The 16,152-nt window shown below is 40.7% G+C and overlaps 1 protein-coding gene across 1 annotated transcript in view; it reads right to left on the bottom strand.

Moving 5' to 3' along the window:
• Positions 1 to 16,152, bottom strand: part of grapa (GRB2 related adaptor protein a) — a 33,389-nt gene that overhangs the window by 13,933 nt on the left and 3,304 nt on the right. Inside the window, exons 2-3 of the mRNA XM_086288769.1 lie at positions 12,138 to 12,235; positions 10,963 to 11,082 (exon numbers count right to left, since the gene is read on the bottom strand). Of these exons, the coding sequence (XP_086144895.1) occupies positions 10,963 to 11,082; positions 12,138 to 12,235 (218 nt within the window). The remainder of the gene's footprint in view (positions 1 to 10,962; positions 11,083 to 12,137; positions 12,236 to 16,152) is intronic.

The following is a 16,152-nucleotide window of genomic DNA, read 5'->3' as shown; positions in this document are numbered from 1 at the left end:
ATGTCAAATAAACCCAATACCCTTTAAATTTAAATAAATGTGGTTTAGATGCTTTGTAGCACAAAATCAGCAACATTTTTAGACAGATTCTGATCAAAGCCAAGCAAAGCAAATGACAAATAATAATAAAATAAAGCCATAAGTGACACAAACAAAAATAGCCTAGGTGTTGAAGAGCTTTGCCTTGTTGTTATAATTAGAAGAGTTTGGCCAGCATTCATTGACAATCATACCTGCTCCCCTTGTCCTGGTCTGTGGTGGTTGCTAAGTAACTTCCCAGCTTATCTTTAGAAATCTGGACATCTCACCGTGATTACATGGTTACATAACTGCGTCTAACATGCAGCGGAAATCAGTGCAACACCCCCATATTTCTAAACACATCGCAGAGTAGGTGTGTGTGTTAATGTTATGTTAATGATTGCTAAAATATCACGTCGGTGGTTAAAGAGAGAGCCAACATTCTCTCTCCCATTTCTCTTCTAGCGCAGCGTCATCGGTGTGGATGGAAATACCGCCATTGAATGATGCATCCTAATAAGCGAAAAAGCACAATGTGGGATCTCTTTTTGGGGGGATTTGTGGTTTAACCTTGCTCGGCTCCTTCTGAATCGCGTCTGATTGGCCGTGCTCCAGGCTCGCGGAAAGTAAATGAGCATCGGCTTTTTTTCACCCAGAATTCCTTTCTCTATTCAGACACTGTGCTCCTGTGAACAAGCAGAGCTGGCTCCCTTATGACTGGATGGCATTCAGCTACACCTCCACCCTGCCCTTCTTTCTCTGCCTCCTCTTTTTCTCCAGCCTGTGTGTCCTTGTTTCTCTCCTCTCACGATCTGACTCCCAAAACTGAGGATTTTATTTTGCAGGAATATTAAATTAATCAAATGTGTCTTTCTAAAATGACAGCCTACCAGCATGTGAATATTAACTCATTCTGTATGACCAACAGTGCTTTTATTTTGCTCACAGGTCTGGTTGGCTTCAGCTATTTTGGTACCCTGTGCGAGGGTTTGAGGTTTGGTGAATAAACTCTGAGGAAAATTTCTGAACAGCCAGAAGCAACAAACACAACTTCACCTTGAATTAATGTTTAATCGGGTCTTAATTACATTTAATTTCGGGGACTCTTACAAACAGATCTGTCTGTGCCCCTCTGGCAACACACGAACACTGTGTTTTAAGCTGTAGTGTTCCTAGACCAATGCTGGGGTGGTAATGTTCATGAACTGCTACTTAAAGGCCACAATTTTTTTTTTTTTATTATTGTCATATTGTTGCCATATCATTGCTGTCAGTGCAGACAATCACCTCTTAATATCAGTTCTTTCTAACTTTTCTCTCTTTATCTCACTTTGTCTCCATTGCCTTTCTTAATTCAGCTTCACACACACACACACACACACACACACACACACACACACACACACACACACACACACACACACACACACACACACACAAAGCACAAAACTGTGGTCTTCTGTCAGAGTAATCTTCATCAGCCCCAATAATCTCCCAAGGTGTCTGGCGCCCTCTGCTGCACCCTACTGGTGGGGCTCTGTAACTGCCACCAGCTCTGCAACTGTGCAGCAGCTGCTTGTCTGAGGTAGCAAATCGCACAATAAGCCCCTGCTGGATAACGAAGTCAAAATAAGTAAGGGGTGCTGTGAGAGGTGAACAGAGACGAGAAGATTTTAAAACAGGATGTGAGCTCAACACGGACTTTCCCTCGAGGGGATTCACAACAATGTAAAGCACAATTAAACACATAAAACAGATGGAAGAAAAGAAGAAAAGAAGGTAATATTTGAAGTTATTCTGCACCCTCTACATCCTTCTCAGTGGTAGTTTGAAATTTGAAAGAGAAAATTTATTTTCAGGAAATTAAAAATTATTATTATTTTCAGGAAAAAGAAATCAATAGAAAACAAAAAAAAAATTAATTTCAGTTTAGCTTTGGAATATTAATGTGAAACTGGCATCTATCATTAATGTTTGACATGCCCAGCCCCTCCCCCACCGGAAAAAGTGCCCATGCAAGTGACCAGAAGCTAGCTAAATACTGGCTGAACATTAAACCACGCTTGATGCTAAATTTACCCTGCCATGCAAAACACAAACACACATCAGTATCAGGAAAGAGGTAAAAATAATAATAATGCAGTTTGAGACTTTGAACACAAATCATGAGAAAACTAGCCTTAAAAAGTATTTAAATACTATTTTTTGCTGTATCGCAATGGCAACACACCTTATTTAGAATGAAATAAACCATAATCTAGAGTTAAATACTTGTATGTAATCAAGAGGAGAATGCATGATAATGTAGTTGTAACAATATTCGGCGATGTCATACTGATGGTTTTATTAATTATGACGGTGAAGTAGAGACAGTAGAGAAGCAGTTTGCTGTAAGAGCGCAGACAGCATCTGTCTCAGCTGGATCGCTCTCTCGCACACACACATACACAAAGCAGTCTCTCCAAGTGCCCTCTCATCTCTCTGATCCAGTGTAATTAAGGCCCACAGCGATGGAGAGATTATGCTCTGTTTCCGAGTAAAAGGAAATGAGAACGAGAGCAAGAATCTAAGAATGAGAGTGAGAAAGATTGAAAGACAGAAAATGAAATAGATTTAGAGATAGAACTCAGAGTCAGATATACTGTAGATGAGGACAGCAGTTACATTTCAGACTTTTGCTCTGCGCCAGCGCTATTGTGTGTGCTCAAAGGTCGTCCGACCATCTTTCTCTCAACTTCCCCCATCAATCTATTCTCACTTCCTTGTTCTTGCTGTCTCTCTCATTCTGCCAGCCCCCTTGTCTGATCTGCTGTTCAGTTTCTAAACCGCTGCAGATGTCTGGACTACTTCACACAGTCACACTAACACCTCCGGCCGACAGTTTTTAATCTGTGTGTGTTTGTGTGTCCATGTGATGCAAATTGCTGATTATATCATGTTTTTGTGCCAGCTAGCGTGCATAACCGTCTGCCGTATTACATGCGTTGTAGGCCGCCATGCACACACATTTTGACCACCAGTGCGTGCACGTTTTAAAGGAGCGTCCTTGCATGTCAACCAGGCATGTCAGTGAGTGAGTGGGGGGGGGGGTTCAAACCGCTTGTGGCATTAATAAAGCATTGCATGTTTTGATAGATGGCTGAGGAGATAGGAAGGAAGTGTGACCGTCTGTGCTCTGAGGGTGCAGAGCGAGAGATGTGATGAAGCAGAGAAGGGGAGGAATGATAAAATATGTTTTGGTGGAGGCACTTTAATCGAAACTGTGTTGACTTAGTGGGCTGAATATTTCTACTGCATATTTAAGTCATTCGCGTCCACCTGAAACTTTGGGAAAGCGCTCATACCCTTGACTTCAATCAATTTTTTAAAATCAAGTTAAAACTGTTTACTTTCATGTTTTTTTTGTCTGTGTGCAAAGTGGAACAATGCAAGCATCCAAAATAAAACCAGGATTGTTGGAAAAGCAGCGCTAAAAATTCCATGCTATGCTTAACAGCAGTTGGGCAATACTAACGATGCTTTTCTCATTTTGGATGTTTGTTAAACGTGTATTCTTTTTTCGGCTTCCTTTTTTGTTTTGACCTTCTACATGAATAATTAAAAACAGCAGGACTTGCCATCCTAAGGTGACAGAAACTGTCAGCAAGCACTTCTGCTGAATGAGTCATGTTGGTCACAGGAAAAGTCTCCAACAAGCAGGCCTCTTTAAGCAGAAAGCTCAAATGACACCACTGTCATGATGCTGTCAAAAGATTTACAGATCTATGTCATGTCTTCACTTTTCATTAACTTTGTTCACCTTAAATTCAATAACATTTTAAAATTCTTAAGTAATGAGACTTTTACGATGCTCTGTGATTTCTTGAGTTCAAGCTTTTTTTGTGGTACATTTATGTTATGATTGAAAATCTTTTCAATCTGAGTGTTTGGAATTTGGGGAATAAATTTAATATAACTTTTTGTATCGGCTTTTTCTCAGAGTAAACTCGGTCTAAGCCTTGAGAGAGAGTGAGAGACAGAGCGAGTTTGGATTAATTAAAATGAGAAAAAAATGAATACATAAATAAGGAGGAGGAGACCCTCTGGAGCCTCTCACAGAGCACGTGATGGTCGTACTTGACCGTGAGAAAACACAACAGAAGGAAATATAAAGTCCTGTCCTTCTCTGACACTGTTCTTGCTTTGCCTCTTTCTCTCTTCCCCGTGTTTACGTTCCTGTCTCTCTCTGATGTGTTTTGGTCACTGAACTGTGGTATTAAACTGTGCCAGTATGAGTTATGGTTCAGGCTATGAAAACCTGACTTTCTACTGAAAATTTATGAGAAAAGCTCTTATTTGGGTTTGAATACAATATCCTCTCTCTAACAGGCTGTGGTTTTTGGTATCTGACAATGTTTTCCTGGTCTCAGTCATGTTGGCTGTGGAACTCAAACATGTCTATCAATGCCGGGATTACACATATTTATTGCAAGTAAACAACTTAAAGGAGAATTTCACAGAACAAACATTATTGTGCTGTGCACCACACATACAATCGCCAGTTACTTTATTAGGTACCTCTATTCAACAGAGGTGGCAAAAGTAGACATTCTGTACTTAAGTAGAAGTACAGATACTAGTGTACTCTACACCGACAGTTTACTGTTTAGGCTATCTTTATATTAGACAGTATAACGTTAGTATGAAGGTGGAATTCAGTCAGCAGAGATAAGCATCATCAGCTTAACTTAAAATTCATCTCTGCTACACCCAATGTAACCTAACTCTGACCATGAGAACCACAGCCACTGTGCACCAGCCCAACACAGTGCTTTACTTTAAATCAACCACATTATTTATCCTGCACAAACATGCAGAGTATTTTCATGCAACCTTTAAATAACAGTTAGTCTATCTCAGGTTTTTTTGTTGGCTTTTTTGCAGCACGTTTCACAACATGAAAAAAATACATTGTCACATATACAGGCACAATATATGATTTAAAAACATGAGGTTTATCAAACACCACTGAGCAGTCTTTACCTTTACATCTAACCTCTCTTCCTCCTCTCCTGTCCTGTCTTTCTTATCTTTCTCCATCTCTGAGTAAAGTTAGCTCTCTTTCTTTTCTCTCCTTGTTAAATACAGCAGCTGGACCTTTAGTTAGCAACACACTGTGTGACAAACTGCACACAAACAGTTTGCTTCTTGACACATGAATAGGATTGCCTTTTGTGCATTAGTGCTGAGCCTCAAATCGGTTTGATGTGTGAAGGCCCGCAGTGATAATAACTCCCCTCAAATGCGTAAAACCAAAAGTAAAAAGCCTGTTTTGAAAGCGTAAGGAGTAGAAAGTACAGATATTCGTTTAAAAATGTAGGGAGTAAAATTAAAAAATTGTCAGAAAAAGAAATACTCAAGTAAAGATACCTGAAAATTCTACTGAAGTACAGTAACAAAGTATTCGTACTTCGTTGCTTCCCACCTCTGCTCATTAATGTAACAAACAGCCAATCACGTGGCAGCAACTCAGGGCACTTAGATATGCAGACATGGATGTCCTGCTGAAGTGCAAAGTGAGCATCACAATGGAAAGAAAGTTGATTGAGGTGATTTTGAAGGTAGCATGTTAAACTTGTCTGACTTGTACTTACATAGTGCTTTTCTACTCTATCTGAGCATCTGAAGCACTTTCTTACCTCACACACACATTCACACAAGCACTCTTTTCTGGGTCGAAGTGTGTTTACGTTCACACACTCACATTCTGATGGATACATCGGGGGCAACTCGGGATACTAAAAGCAGACTAGAAGAGCTGGAGATCGAACCATCAACCTTCCGATTAGTAGACAACCACAGTGTGGTTGTTGATGACAGACTGATCTGAGTATTTTAGAAACTGCTAATCTACTGGGATTTTCCCACACAGACATCTCGAGGGATTACAGCAGCAGCTGTCGGAGTAAAAATGCTCCGTAGATTCCAGAGATCAGATGAGAATCCCGAGACTACTTTGAGATGACTCAAATAACCACTCATTACACGTCAGTACAACACACTGAACTTAAGGCAGATGGGCTAGAGCAGCAGAAGACTGTACCAGGTGTCACTGCTGTAATCTCAGTAATTGGAAAAAAGTTCATCTGATGAGACTCAGTTTCTGTTGCGACATTCAGATTACAGGATAAGAATTTGTTGTAAACAGCATAGTCCATTGGTCCATTCTGCCTTGTATGGATGGTTCACAGTAGTGGCAGGCGTTTTTTAACACACTCTTTTTTATTGTATCAAATAAACTAAAGCACTTTTTTTTTCCTGATGTTCACAAAGTGTGAAATTGTCCCCCAAATGATGACATTCACAGGACACTGAACCCACTCTGCGTTACTTAAATCTCTGAGCGGATTATGTAGCTGTAAAATAAGCATCACCCACAGGGTCAGTTCCCTTTAATGGTTTCCCTTTGTAGAAATGTCCCTGAAAAGAGGCTGATGATAAATGATGACTAGGAAGCCGAATGAACAGCCAGAATCAGCGCTTACTGTATGAGCCATCAGTCAGTGTAGCGTGAGTCAGTGATACGTGAGGCCGTGTCAAAAACAACAGCATCCACACTGAAATGGTAGCGCAGTGGGCAAATTGCCTAGTGGCCCTGTCTATATAATTTTCATCTACCGTTAATAGTATTTACAGTCTCCATGGAAGGCGAGTTAATCACTATAGATGCCCATGTTAAAAATGAGCAACTTTACAGAAGCACTGCATTTTAATCTAACCTATGCTTTTTAAACTTTCTTGAAGCAGATTTTGTTTTTAAGTAAACCCGAATTTTACTATATTATTTACATGTTGGTACTAATTCACAGGCATCTGTTTCTATGTACTCTTTGATGAGTCAAGCTAGAGAAACTAGCAAAGTTAGCTGAAAACTGTGAAAAAAAGCCATCATAATTCAAGCTTCGAGTTAATAAGTCAAAATTTTGAGCAAATACCTAAATTGTCAAGCTGGATCTGACAATCAGGGGCTCTGTGAAGTTATGCCATTACCTTGTCACCTGGAGGTAGATTGCAGAAGACGTCAGCTGTCCAACAATTCCACATAAACACCTTTTATGAATTATCATTCACTAGAAGGCATTCAAGTGGAAATGAGGTCCATCAGGGCCCTTTCTGAATACCAGAGCTAACTGAAACTTTCAACTTACTAACTCAAAATTTCTAGTTTTTCGATGTCCTTAAAACAAGGACATAAACTCAAGGCTTCAAAAACATCCGAGCCCACAAATCAAAGAGTGAAATCAGATAGCCAACCCTTTTTCAGGGTGGTGATTGCTCTTGGCAAGACATGCAACAGACCTTAGTCCTTACTGTTCAGAGCACAATGCGATTGACAAATCATTATCTTGAGACTATGAGTCATCTTCTGGGTGGGGTGGGTGGGCGTTCTGAGGCTGAGAATGTGGACTCACTGGTCAAGAAGACATAAGGCCAGACAAGTTGTTGGTGAGCTTCTATCAGACTGTTACATCAAAGAAATGGTGTTTGTATGACCTCCAGGTGATACGGGACAGATGCAACAGGAAAACCGACTGTGTACGTGTCTTTGTGCACGTGTGCGTCTGCGTGCAACACCAGACTATAGTCTAAACAAACACTGGGTCAAGCAGGAAGAAAATATCTAATGGAACAGATTTAGGTCTTTTCAAAAGAAAAAGGAAGGAAGTGATGTTGACTCTTTGGATGTGGGAAACATGTGAAACAAAACCTTGATAACCACAACCACAATGCTACTCCTGCCTGTCTAATAAATTTCAAGTGAACTGCACCTTCAAGACAGGTGTAGCTACTTTTGCTAAGGCACTCGATCAAATTTTTCCTGAAGTGTCTTTTGTTGACTGCGCACACTTTTTTTTACTTTGAGGGAGTTTGGGAGTCGGCCGCAAGGACTTGCAGTTATAGCAGCTGTTGAAAAGCCTGAAAAAGGAAGTGAGATTTAACACCAGACAGTGAGAAAATTGATGTTGTCTCTCTGCAAGTATCTAAAAAGTACCCAAACAATAGAACTGGATTAGGTATTGCTGAAAGTATTAGATCTAAGTTGTGCCACTGTAGCGCTGCAGGAGAAGACCAAATATATCCTTTGGGTGCATCTGCTGCTGAGTCAAAGAGAACTGTAAAACCACCCGGCATGGCAAAATAGATTTCTCTTCTTGGTCTCTGTCTCTCTGTGTCTAAAGTCTATCTTGGCATCACTTTATATTCCAAAAATAAGCTACTAAATAACCCACTGGGATAGTTTTGCTGGCGTAGTCTGAAACTACAGTCTTCTGCCACATATTTTGCATGTTCAAAGAAATTTTGAAGCAATTACTGTTTTAAAAAAGGTCCCTTGCATTATGGCTGGAGTCATTAAATTACTTATTTTAGGCCACAAAACCGCTTTTAAGACTGATTTTATGGTGAAGAACGATAGCGAACAGGACATTGAGATCACGTCAGTTCTTTATTCCCCTCCGCAGATGTTTGTGTTCCACATTTGTGGCTATTTTACACTTTTGTGCACAGTTTCATTCACTTGGCATCTTATATTAAGCGCCATTTTAGTTCTCTAGCTGTACCAGACTACCAGCACATTCTTTTAATGTTGTTTTTTTTATATTTGCTTACATCTTGCTTTTACGGAAGCCCTTCATGTCAGAATCCTTACTATATTTTAAGATTGAGATTAGACTTTTTTTTCCCCCGACAGTTCAGATTAACTCTGATCCAGTTTTGGTTTATGTGTTTGGTTTACTGTAGGTTGACATGGGTATAACTGTGGCTCACTTCTGACTCAGATCTGTTGGTCATTCGCACAGGATATTTGCTTAATGAAAATGTCAGGATTTTTCATCGATTTAAAAATCCTCCTCACATACAAGGCCTTGAATATTCAGGCCCCATCTTAACTTAAAGACCTCATAGTACCATAATACCCCAATAAGGCACTATCAGAGGCTTTCTTGTGGTTCCTAGGATATTTAAAAGCGGGGAGACATTAGCCTTCAGCTTTCAGACCCCTTTTCTGTGGTGCCAGCTACTAGTTTGGAGTTGGGAGACAGTCAACCTCTGTACTTTTAAATATAGACTTTTCTTCATTTTAAAAAGGAGTTTTTCCTCCCCACTGTCTCCAAGTGCTTGTTCATAGGGGGCCATTTGATTGTTGGGTTTTTCTCTCTATTATTGTGAGGTGTTTACCTTATAATATAAAGCTTTTTGAGGCAACTATTGTTGTGATTTGATGCTATATAAATCCCATTTTTAGATATTGTACATTGTTGTTTGCGATATAAAATCTAATGACTGCAATATTTGATAACAAAGCAATGCATGTTTTGTTGTTTGAGTTTTTTGCGGAAACAAGAACAAAGATAGTAACATTGTTTGCATTTAACAAGTACAACAGGGACAGATGTAGATGACCAACAAATTAGAGGATAAAGAACTAACCACTTTATGTTGGTTTTTCCTTTAGTAGGTCACCCACATATATTTATGTTAGAATTACTTACCACAAGACCAATACTTCAAAGAGATCAACGCGGTGGAAATATTTATATTCACATCTTTACACGGGACTTTAACTATTTTCATAATGGACTAAAGTGGTTTTAAAGTTAGATTTAGATCTGCCAACCCTGCCTTCCTAAAACAAAGTTGCTAATTAGCCAATTTTATCGTACATCACACTTGGAGGATTTCTGTCTCCACCAGAATTTTTCTTTATGACAAAAAGAGCCACGACGTCTCTTCTAGGATTCATTCATGGCTGTGAAAGTGGATCGGATTTTTCACAGACTGACGTCAAAGCCGGACCGAGCTGAGCTGAGACTGAAGTCTCTGCAGTTACTGATGTCCTGTCTCCTCTGACAGGAGCGGTGTCGGCACACAAGAACCACACACGCACACTGGCAAACTCACACAAACACCTGACCCACTTTTCAAGCTGCTACACCATCCAGCAACAACAGCTAGAAAGACATCAATAAACAGCCAAAAAACCCCAAAAAAAACAAGAAGCATCAGATTCCGCTCTGTCCCCTCTTGGCAAATCTATTTTACTCGCAGCGTATCGCTTCTCTTCCATCCCTTGTGTCTAATTTTGTATTTTAGCTTTTTTTTTTTAAACACAGGCAACCTAATTTTTTCCTTTCCCTTCCACAGGACTATCCTAAGACAAATCCACTGAGAGTGACATTGTGCCCAGGCGATTTAACAGCCAAACACAAAACAATCCCCAGATCTAATTCTTAACCCCTGTCTTGAGTTAAGTAGGAGCACAGTGAAGGGCCAAACCTCCATTCCAGGTCTGGCCTTTATCAGCACCAAAACTCAGACTCCAGACCTCCCACACTCCAATATCCACACAGCCCCTCAAGGCACAACACCAAGTCTCAGCTGCACCCTTCAGCGCCACGTACTGACAAGACAACCCATCAGCCCCATCAGCAGCTCCAGATGCCGTGGTGTGCTAGACAGGATTAACTCACATCAGGCCAGAGGGCCCGCAGATCCCCCCCTCACCCCTCTTAGCCTCCACCCCATACCTTATCCTCTAACCCTCCTTCTCTGCCTGCTTCTCTAATCCCCAGCCACCATGACAAATATATCGAGCATGCGCACGCTCGCCTGCGCGCATCCAAAATACATTAATGAAGAGATACAGGGAAATAATGTAGCGTTTTTAGAGGTGTGTGCTTATAGGTCTGCTAATTCAATTCTGTGGCATTAGATGAGATGCAATGAAACTTCAGTGATGGCTGTGGAGCAACCCTGCAGCTGCAGTAATGAGAAGTTACGCAGGGTAATATGAAGAAATACATATGAGATCAGAGAGGTGTATGAAATCCCACTGCGAGGAGCACGACAGTAAAGCAACTGTGCAGAATATAGTGCAAATCTTTAGTAATTTTCTCCTACCTGACAGACATGGAAAACTCCCCAGGAGCACTCTCGCTCTCTCTGACCAGGAAGGCGCCGCACTCTCTGTTTCTGAGTCGACTTTCTGCCACGCCGCGAGATATGCGACCGGCGAACCAGCTGCAGGCCAGTCAAGCAAAAACAAAAACAGACAAAAGAAAGCAAGTGAGCAAACAAAGAAAGAAAGGGGTCACCGGTGTTACCGCTTTATGCAGGTGAACTCTCCTGATCTGAGCATCTCCTCCAGACGTTTGCACACACACTCAAATTTAAGAAAAGAAGTTTGTGGATATCTGCTAACTCTGAAAGAAACTGAGAGGAGAGCAGCTCACAAAAGCACGGATCAAAGAGCTGAGAGAGAGAATGAAAGAAGTGAATTTTCTACACGCTGCTAAGTTTGCACATGAAACAAATCCAGCAATTCAGTTGTCAGCAGTGGTGCGGAAGTAAAGGTGTCATTATTCATTTCTTTTCTCCTTTCTTTTTTTTGCACTTGCTCAGTAGTGCGCTTTGCTTGGAGGCTCTGAGCGCAGTCAGTTTGATGACTCGTGAAGAGTGAGCATCTATCCAATATGGTGGAGAAACTCTAGGACCCTCGTGGCTAACTTCATGCAGTCAGATTTCAGGGATTTAAAAAAAAAAAATAATCAAAGCCACGCAAAGAAATTTGGAGGCAAAAAGACACACATATATACACACACGTATCCTACACTCCCAGGGGTGTCCACAGACTTAACTAGGCAATTCCAACTGGGCTGTACATCAGGGTTCATTAATGAGCCAGAGCTGCTGTAACGTCTGTGTTGTCAGTTTAGAGTTTGTCACAGCAAACCAGCTGGTGCATGACCATCTGATGGAGATACAGGGTGTACCAGCAGCTTCACTGTAAACACACACACACACACACACACACACACACACACACACACACACACACACACAGGGCTGTATCATGTGTGATTACATAAGTTAGCGAATGAGTGTGTCCCTTTGGGTAGGCCGCCTTATGCCAGAGTGCAGATGTCCAAAGCAGAGCAGAAAATGCCCGGGGCAGCAAACTGCTCACATCCTCGCTGATGAGATGTTTAAATGGACCGGTGGTAGGTAGATGTTTGAAACGCTTTATACAGATGAGCTAAAGATGCACATGTGTGCCTGAGTGTGCGCATACTTACGCGTGTGGACGTAGGTTGATGTAGTTTTTCGGCACGAACCCTTTTCGGTTGTGGAGTTCGGCCGTGTACCAGTTAGGATCATCCTCCATGTTGGTGATCTAAGAGCAAGCGCACACAAAAACACAGAGTGAGATGAAAAGCTGCCCATAATGATGTTGGTGCTGGATTTTGTCCTCACACTGTTTTATCAGCCTCCTCAACTCGCACAAGTTTGAAAAGATTACTGGGCGAGTTTTAAATGCCACATGAAGCCTTTCGTGATTTCACCATGGCTGGCAAATCCACATATTTCTTCAAAATTGATCTTCCTCGAGTTAGCTGACGTGAGTCAGTCGGTCTGCGCGGGTCATCACGCCGAATGCAGAAACCACCATACATCACAGATGTGTAGCGGAGATAAAAATGAAGTTTGATGGTATTTTCCAAATGTTTGTTGCCCTTTACTGCCCTTTATCACACTTTAATATGTAATGTATTCCTAACACCCCATAATAGGTGTCTTTTTCCATCAGTAAAGCCCAAAAGATCAAAGTAATTAAAAAGAATAAATACTGTAAACTTAATTCTTCTTAAAAAAAACCTTTTTTCTTATTAATTCAGATTTTCTGTCACATTTTCATCCCTATAGTATAATGTCAGAATAACTACAGTCTATTCAGTGCTATATTCTGCATTATGGAGTACAAAACCTGTGTGTAAGGGAGGCTCTGTGTTTACACTAATTATGGGTAAAATATAATGCATGCGCTATAATGTTGAGTGATTTGTTTGTTTCTATTACACTTACAGGTCAGTTGATCAGGTTGTGTTTTATAGCAGAGCTGTAACACCATGAGCAAAGTGGGTAGTGTAATGGAAATCATGACGACACCAGGTTTTACCTTGCGCAGATTCTCCAGGCGATCCAGAGGAATAATATGAAATATACATATATTTACTGTGGAATTTCACATGATATCGACGAGTAAAGATGAGCGCGTCTCAGCAGGCGTTGTCATTACAATCTGAAGTTGTAATCTCACACTGAGTTTCATCTACCTGCTCCTGCGTGTACTCTATAGATACGGAAACACAGCTTGTCACAACAAGCAGCCAGGCTGCCCTCGCTGCCCGTTACAGAGCCAAAACACCCAGCGCTATCTCTAGACAGTTCTTCGTACTCCTAAAGGCCCCACCGACACCAGCCTTTTTCCATAAACACAGACATCTCACCAAAAATACAGGAAACGCCAAAAGAAAAATCCTGTGCAGGTGATACACTTGGAATGAGCTTTTTTGCAAGAGAAGATTACATTTATATATCAGTACTTTGACTTTTTTTCTCCTCTTTACATTTAGTGACAAATTTTGATCTCAGTATGTATCAACGCAGAAGAACAGAAACCACTGGGCTCAGAAAAGAGCTTCTAGAAGCTTTTTAAGGGGCAAAGAGTTAATAATCAAAATTACACCGCTTTGGTGTAAGTAAAAAGAAATTAATTACATAAATAAAATAAATTGAACCCTTGTTTTTTTATAGCTTGAAAATAAGCCATAACTGAAAATATTTCAGTTGACTTTTTAAAGACTATAGTTACTATAGTTAGTCGCTTGCCTTAAGAAAGTCTGAAATGTCACACCAGAGCCTGCTATCAAGTTCACATTAGCTGGCGTCATTATCATTCGCAGGATGTGTAATCTGACAGTGGGGTGTGCAAAGTAAAATGAAAAGAAATTCAAGCACAAATGATAACAATGATAGTCATTTAAAAGCTCTTGCAAACATGTCTTATTTCTGCTAGCTACAGTAGGTAATAAACAGGGCCAGGGCTCCATCATGATGATGGTAATAAAGGACAGTCTGTTATTTTGACTCCTGATATGTTCCTGCTTTAAACCTTATCTGTTTTATCCCGTCTCCTTTCATTGCTTCATCTCTGTTCATGCTCTTTTTCAAAATCTTTTTTACATTCAGTCTCCTAACCCAGCTGTGACATGGCTTGTCATTTTGATATTTTAAGATGATTTTTATTTTTGCGCCGCCTGCCTCGCACTGCCACATTTCTTCCTTATCTCCCTTACAGCTTGGGTTTATCACTTTTTGGGCTTTCGTCACGTTGCCTCTGTGTTTGATCAGCAGCTGTACCCAGCAAAGTACCACGTGTCATGTACTGTAGTTAAAACATCCTCCCTCACCTCAAGCTTCACGCGACATCCTGCCAGCAAGGACTTGAAGGCCACTGTGATGAAGAACACCTTGGGCAGTAATGCCCATCTGCCAGAAAATAAATAAATAAAAAAAAGTTGCCCTGTCCCCTCTCTGCATTTAGAAACTTCATTTCATGCATCAGCTGCTTGTAATGGCTACAGTGCACATTTGTACGTGCACTGTAAATGCGTCGCAGGCTACGAAATGATTTACTGCTCATAACGTCAGTCATTCATCGAGCTGAAAGCTTGCCCTTTCAAGAGGCTGGAGGTTTCGGTGTCCCTCCTAAACAACCTCTTCCTATATTTCCCACAGTTTAAAACAACACGCTGGACTGTTTCTCATGAAACCCAGTGAGCCATTTCTGCATCAGTCTGACTCAGAGACTAACTTCCCCCCCACCACAATTTCAATCAAAAAGTTTCCACTTCCTGTACAGCTTCACCTGTTAATTTAATTTTTCCTGCTTGTACATCATAATAACGAGTAACTACAGGAGTTCTGTGGAGAAACCAAATCTTTTTTTTTGTCATATGTATTGTGTTCATAAAGCCTCTTAAGGGGTAACACTGGCAGTTTAAGAACTTTTCCTTATTTCTATTTCATAGATCGCTACTTTAATTTTATTAATAATGCAACAATGCCAGTAAGTACTAGCGCATCAATACAAATATCAACAGTATTAATATAGTAAAGTTCAACGTGCAGCCCATATTGTTGTTGTTGTGTTTTGGAAAGGATAATACACACCTCAAACACGCACCATGAAAAATGTCTGAGCCTTTGCGAGCTGACTTTCATGCCTATTTTATTTATAGCCTGTAGCACATTTAAACAGAAGCTGACACAAAAAGACGAGCGTATCTACATCCCAGCTCTCCAAACAACCCCACTTTCAAATTACATGAAATGCTGCAATGTGTGCTTTGTTGGGTTAACTAATGACTGTGGAAAGTAAAAGTAAGTTATTTGGTTCAGCTCATAAGTCATAAAGGCTGCCTTTACTAATCAAAAGTATCAGTAGTAGTATTAGTAACTCTGGCCCTGTTTTTACTTGGTATCACATGCATACCAAAATTTGCATTATCACGCACCACTAGTAGCTACTAAGTAAGTAAACAATTGTACTGAATGTTGACCGTGTACAGCAGCGGTCTCCAACCCCCGGGCCATGGACCGGTACCATGGCCCGTACTGGTACCATGGCCTGTACCCGGGGGGTCGTTTGGTACCGGGCAGCGAGACATTAGGCTCGGGTGTGAAATTTATGGTTTTCAGGGTTTTTATTGTTAACTCGGTCTTTTTCCGTGCTGTAGTTGTGTGTCTTATTTTGAAAGAAATATTTACGTGTTACCATAGCAATCGGAGAGGATTAAGGGGCAGAGAGGAGGAGGTTACTCTCAATATTGTTGGCGCATTTCAGTAGGACGCTGCTAATAAAGTTATACAATTACACAGTGAATTTGCGTTTATTATTATATTTACAAAATACCACAGTTTTTGTCTTTGTCTGTATCCTTTTATTTTGTTGTATTTATCCGCGACACCTTAAAGGCCGGTCCGTGAAAGTATTGTCTGACATTAATCAAATCAAATCAAATCACTTTTATTGTCACATCACATGTGCAGGTACATTGGTACAGTACATGTGAGTGAAATTCTTGTGTGCGAGCTTCACAAGCAACAGAGTTGTGCATTGCTTGGGGGAGCTTGCGACGAGGCTGCCATACTCGGCGCCATCTTGAAGATTATACTGGTTAATGGCATTAAACCGGTCCATGGCGCAAAAAAGGTTGGGGACCGATGATGTACAGTGTTTATCATATA

This window comes from Aulonocara sp. 'chitande type north' Nkhata Bay, linkage group LG4 (genome assembly GCF_057382095.1).
Source record: "Aulonocara sp. 'chitande type north' Nkhata Bay isolate Kocher_YH1m ecotype deep benthic linkage group LG4, A_spYH_male_GT1.1, whole genome shotgun sequence".
NCBI classification, from domain to species: Eukaryota; Metazoa; Chordata; class Actinopteri; order Cichliformes; family Cichlidae; genus Aulonocara; species Aulonocara sp. 'chitande type north' Nkhata Bay.
Note: the sequence above shows the minus strand (reverse complement) of the source record. Positions and strands in the feature narration are given on the sequence as shown.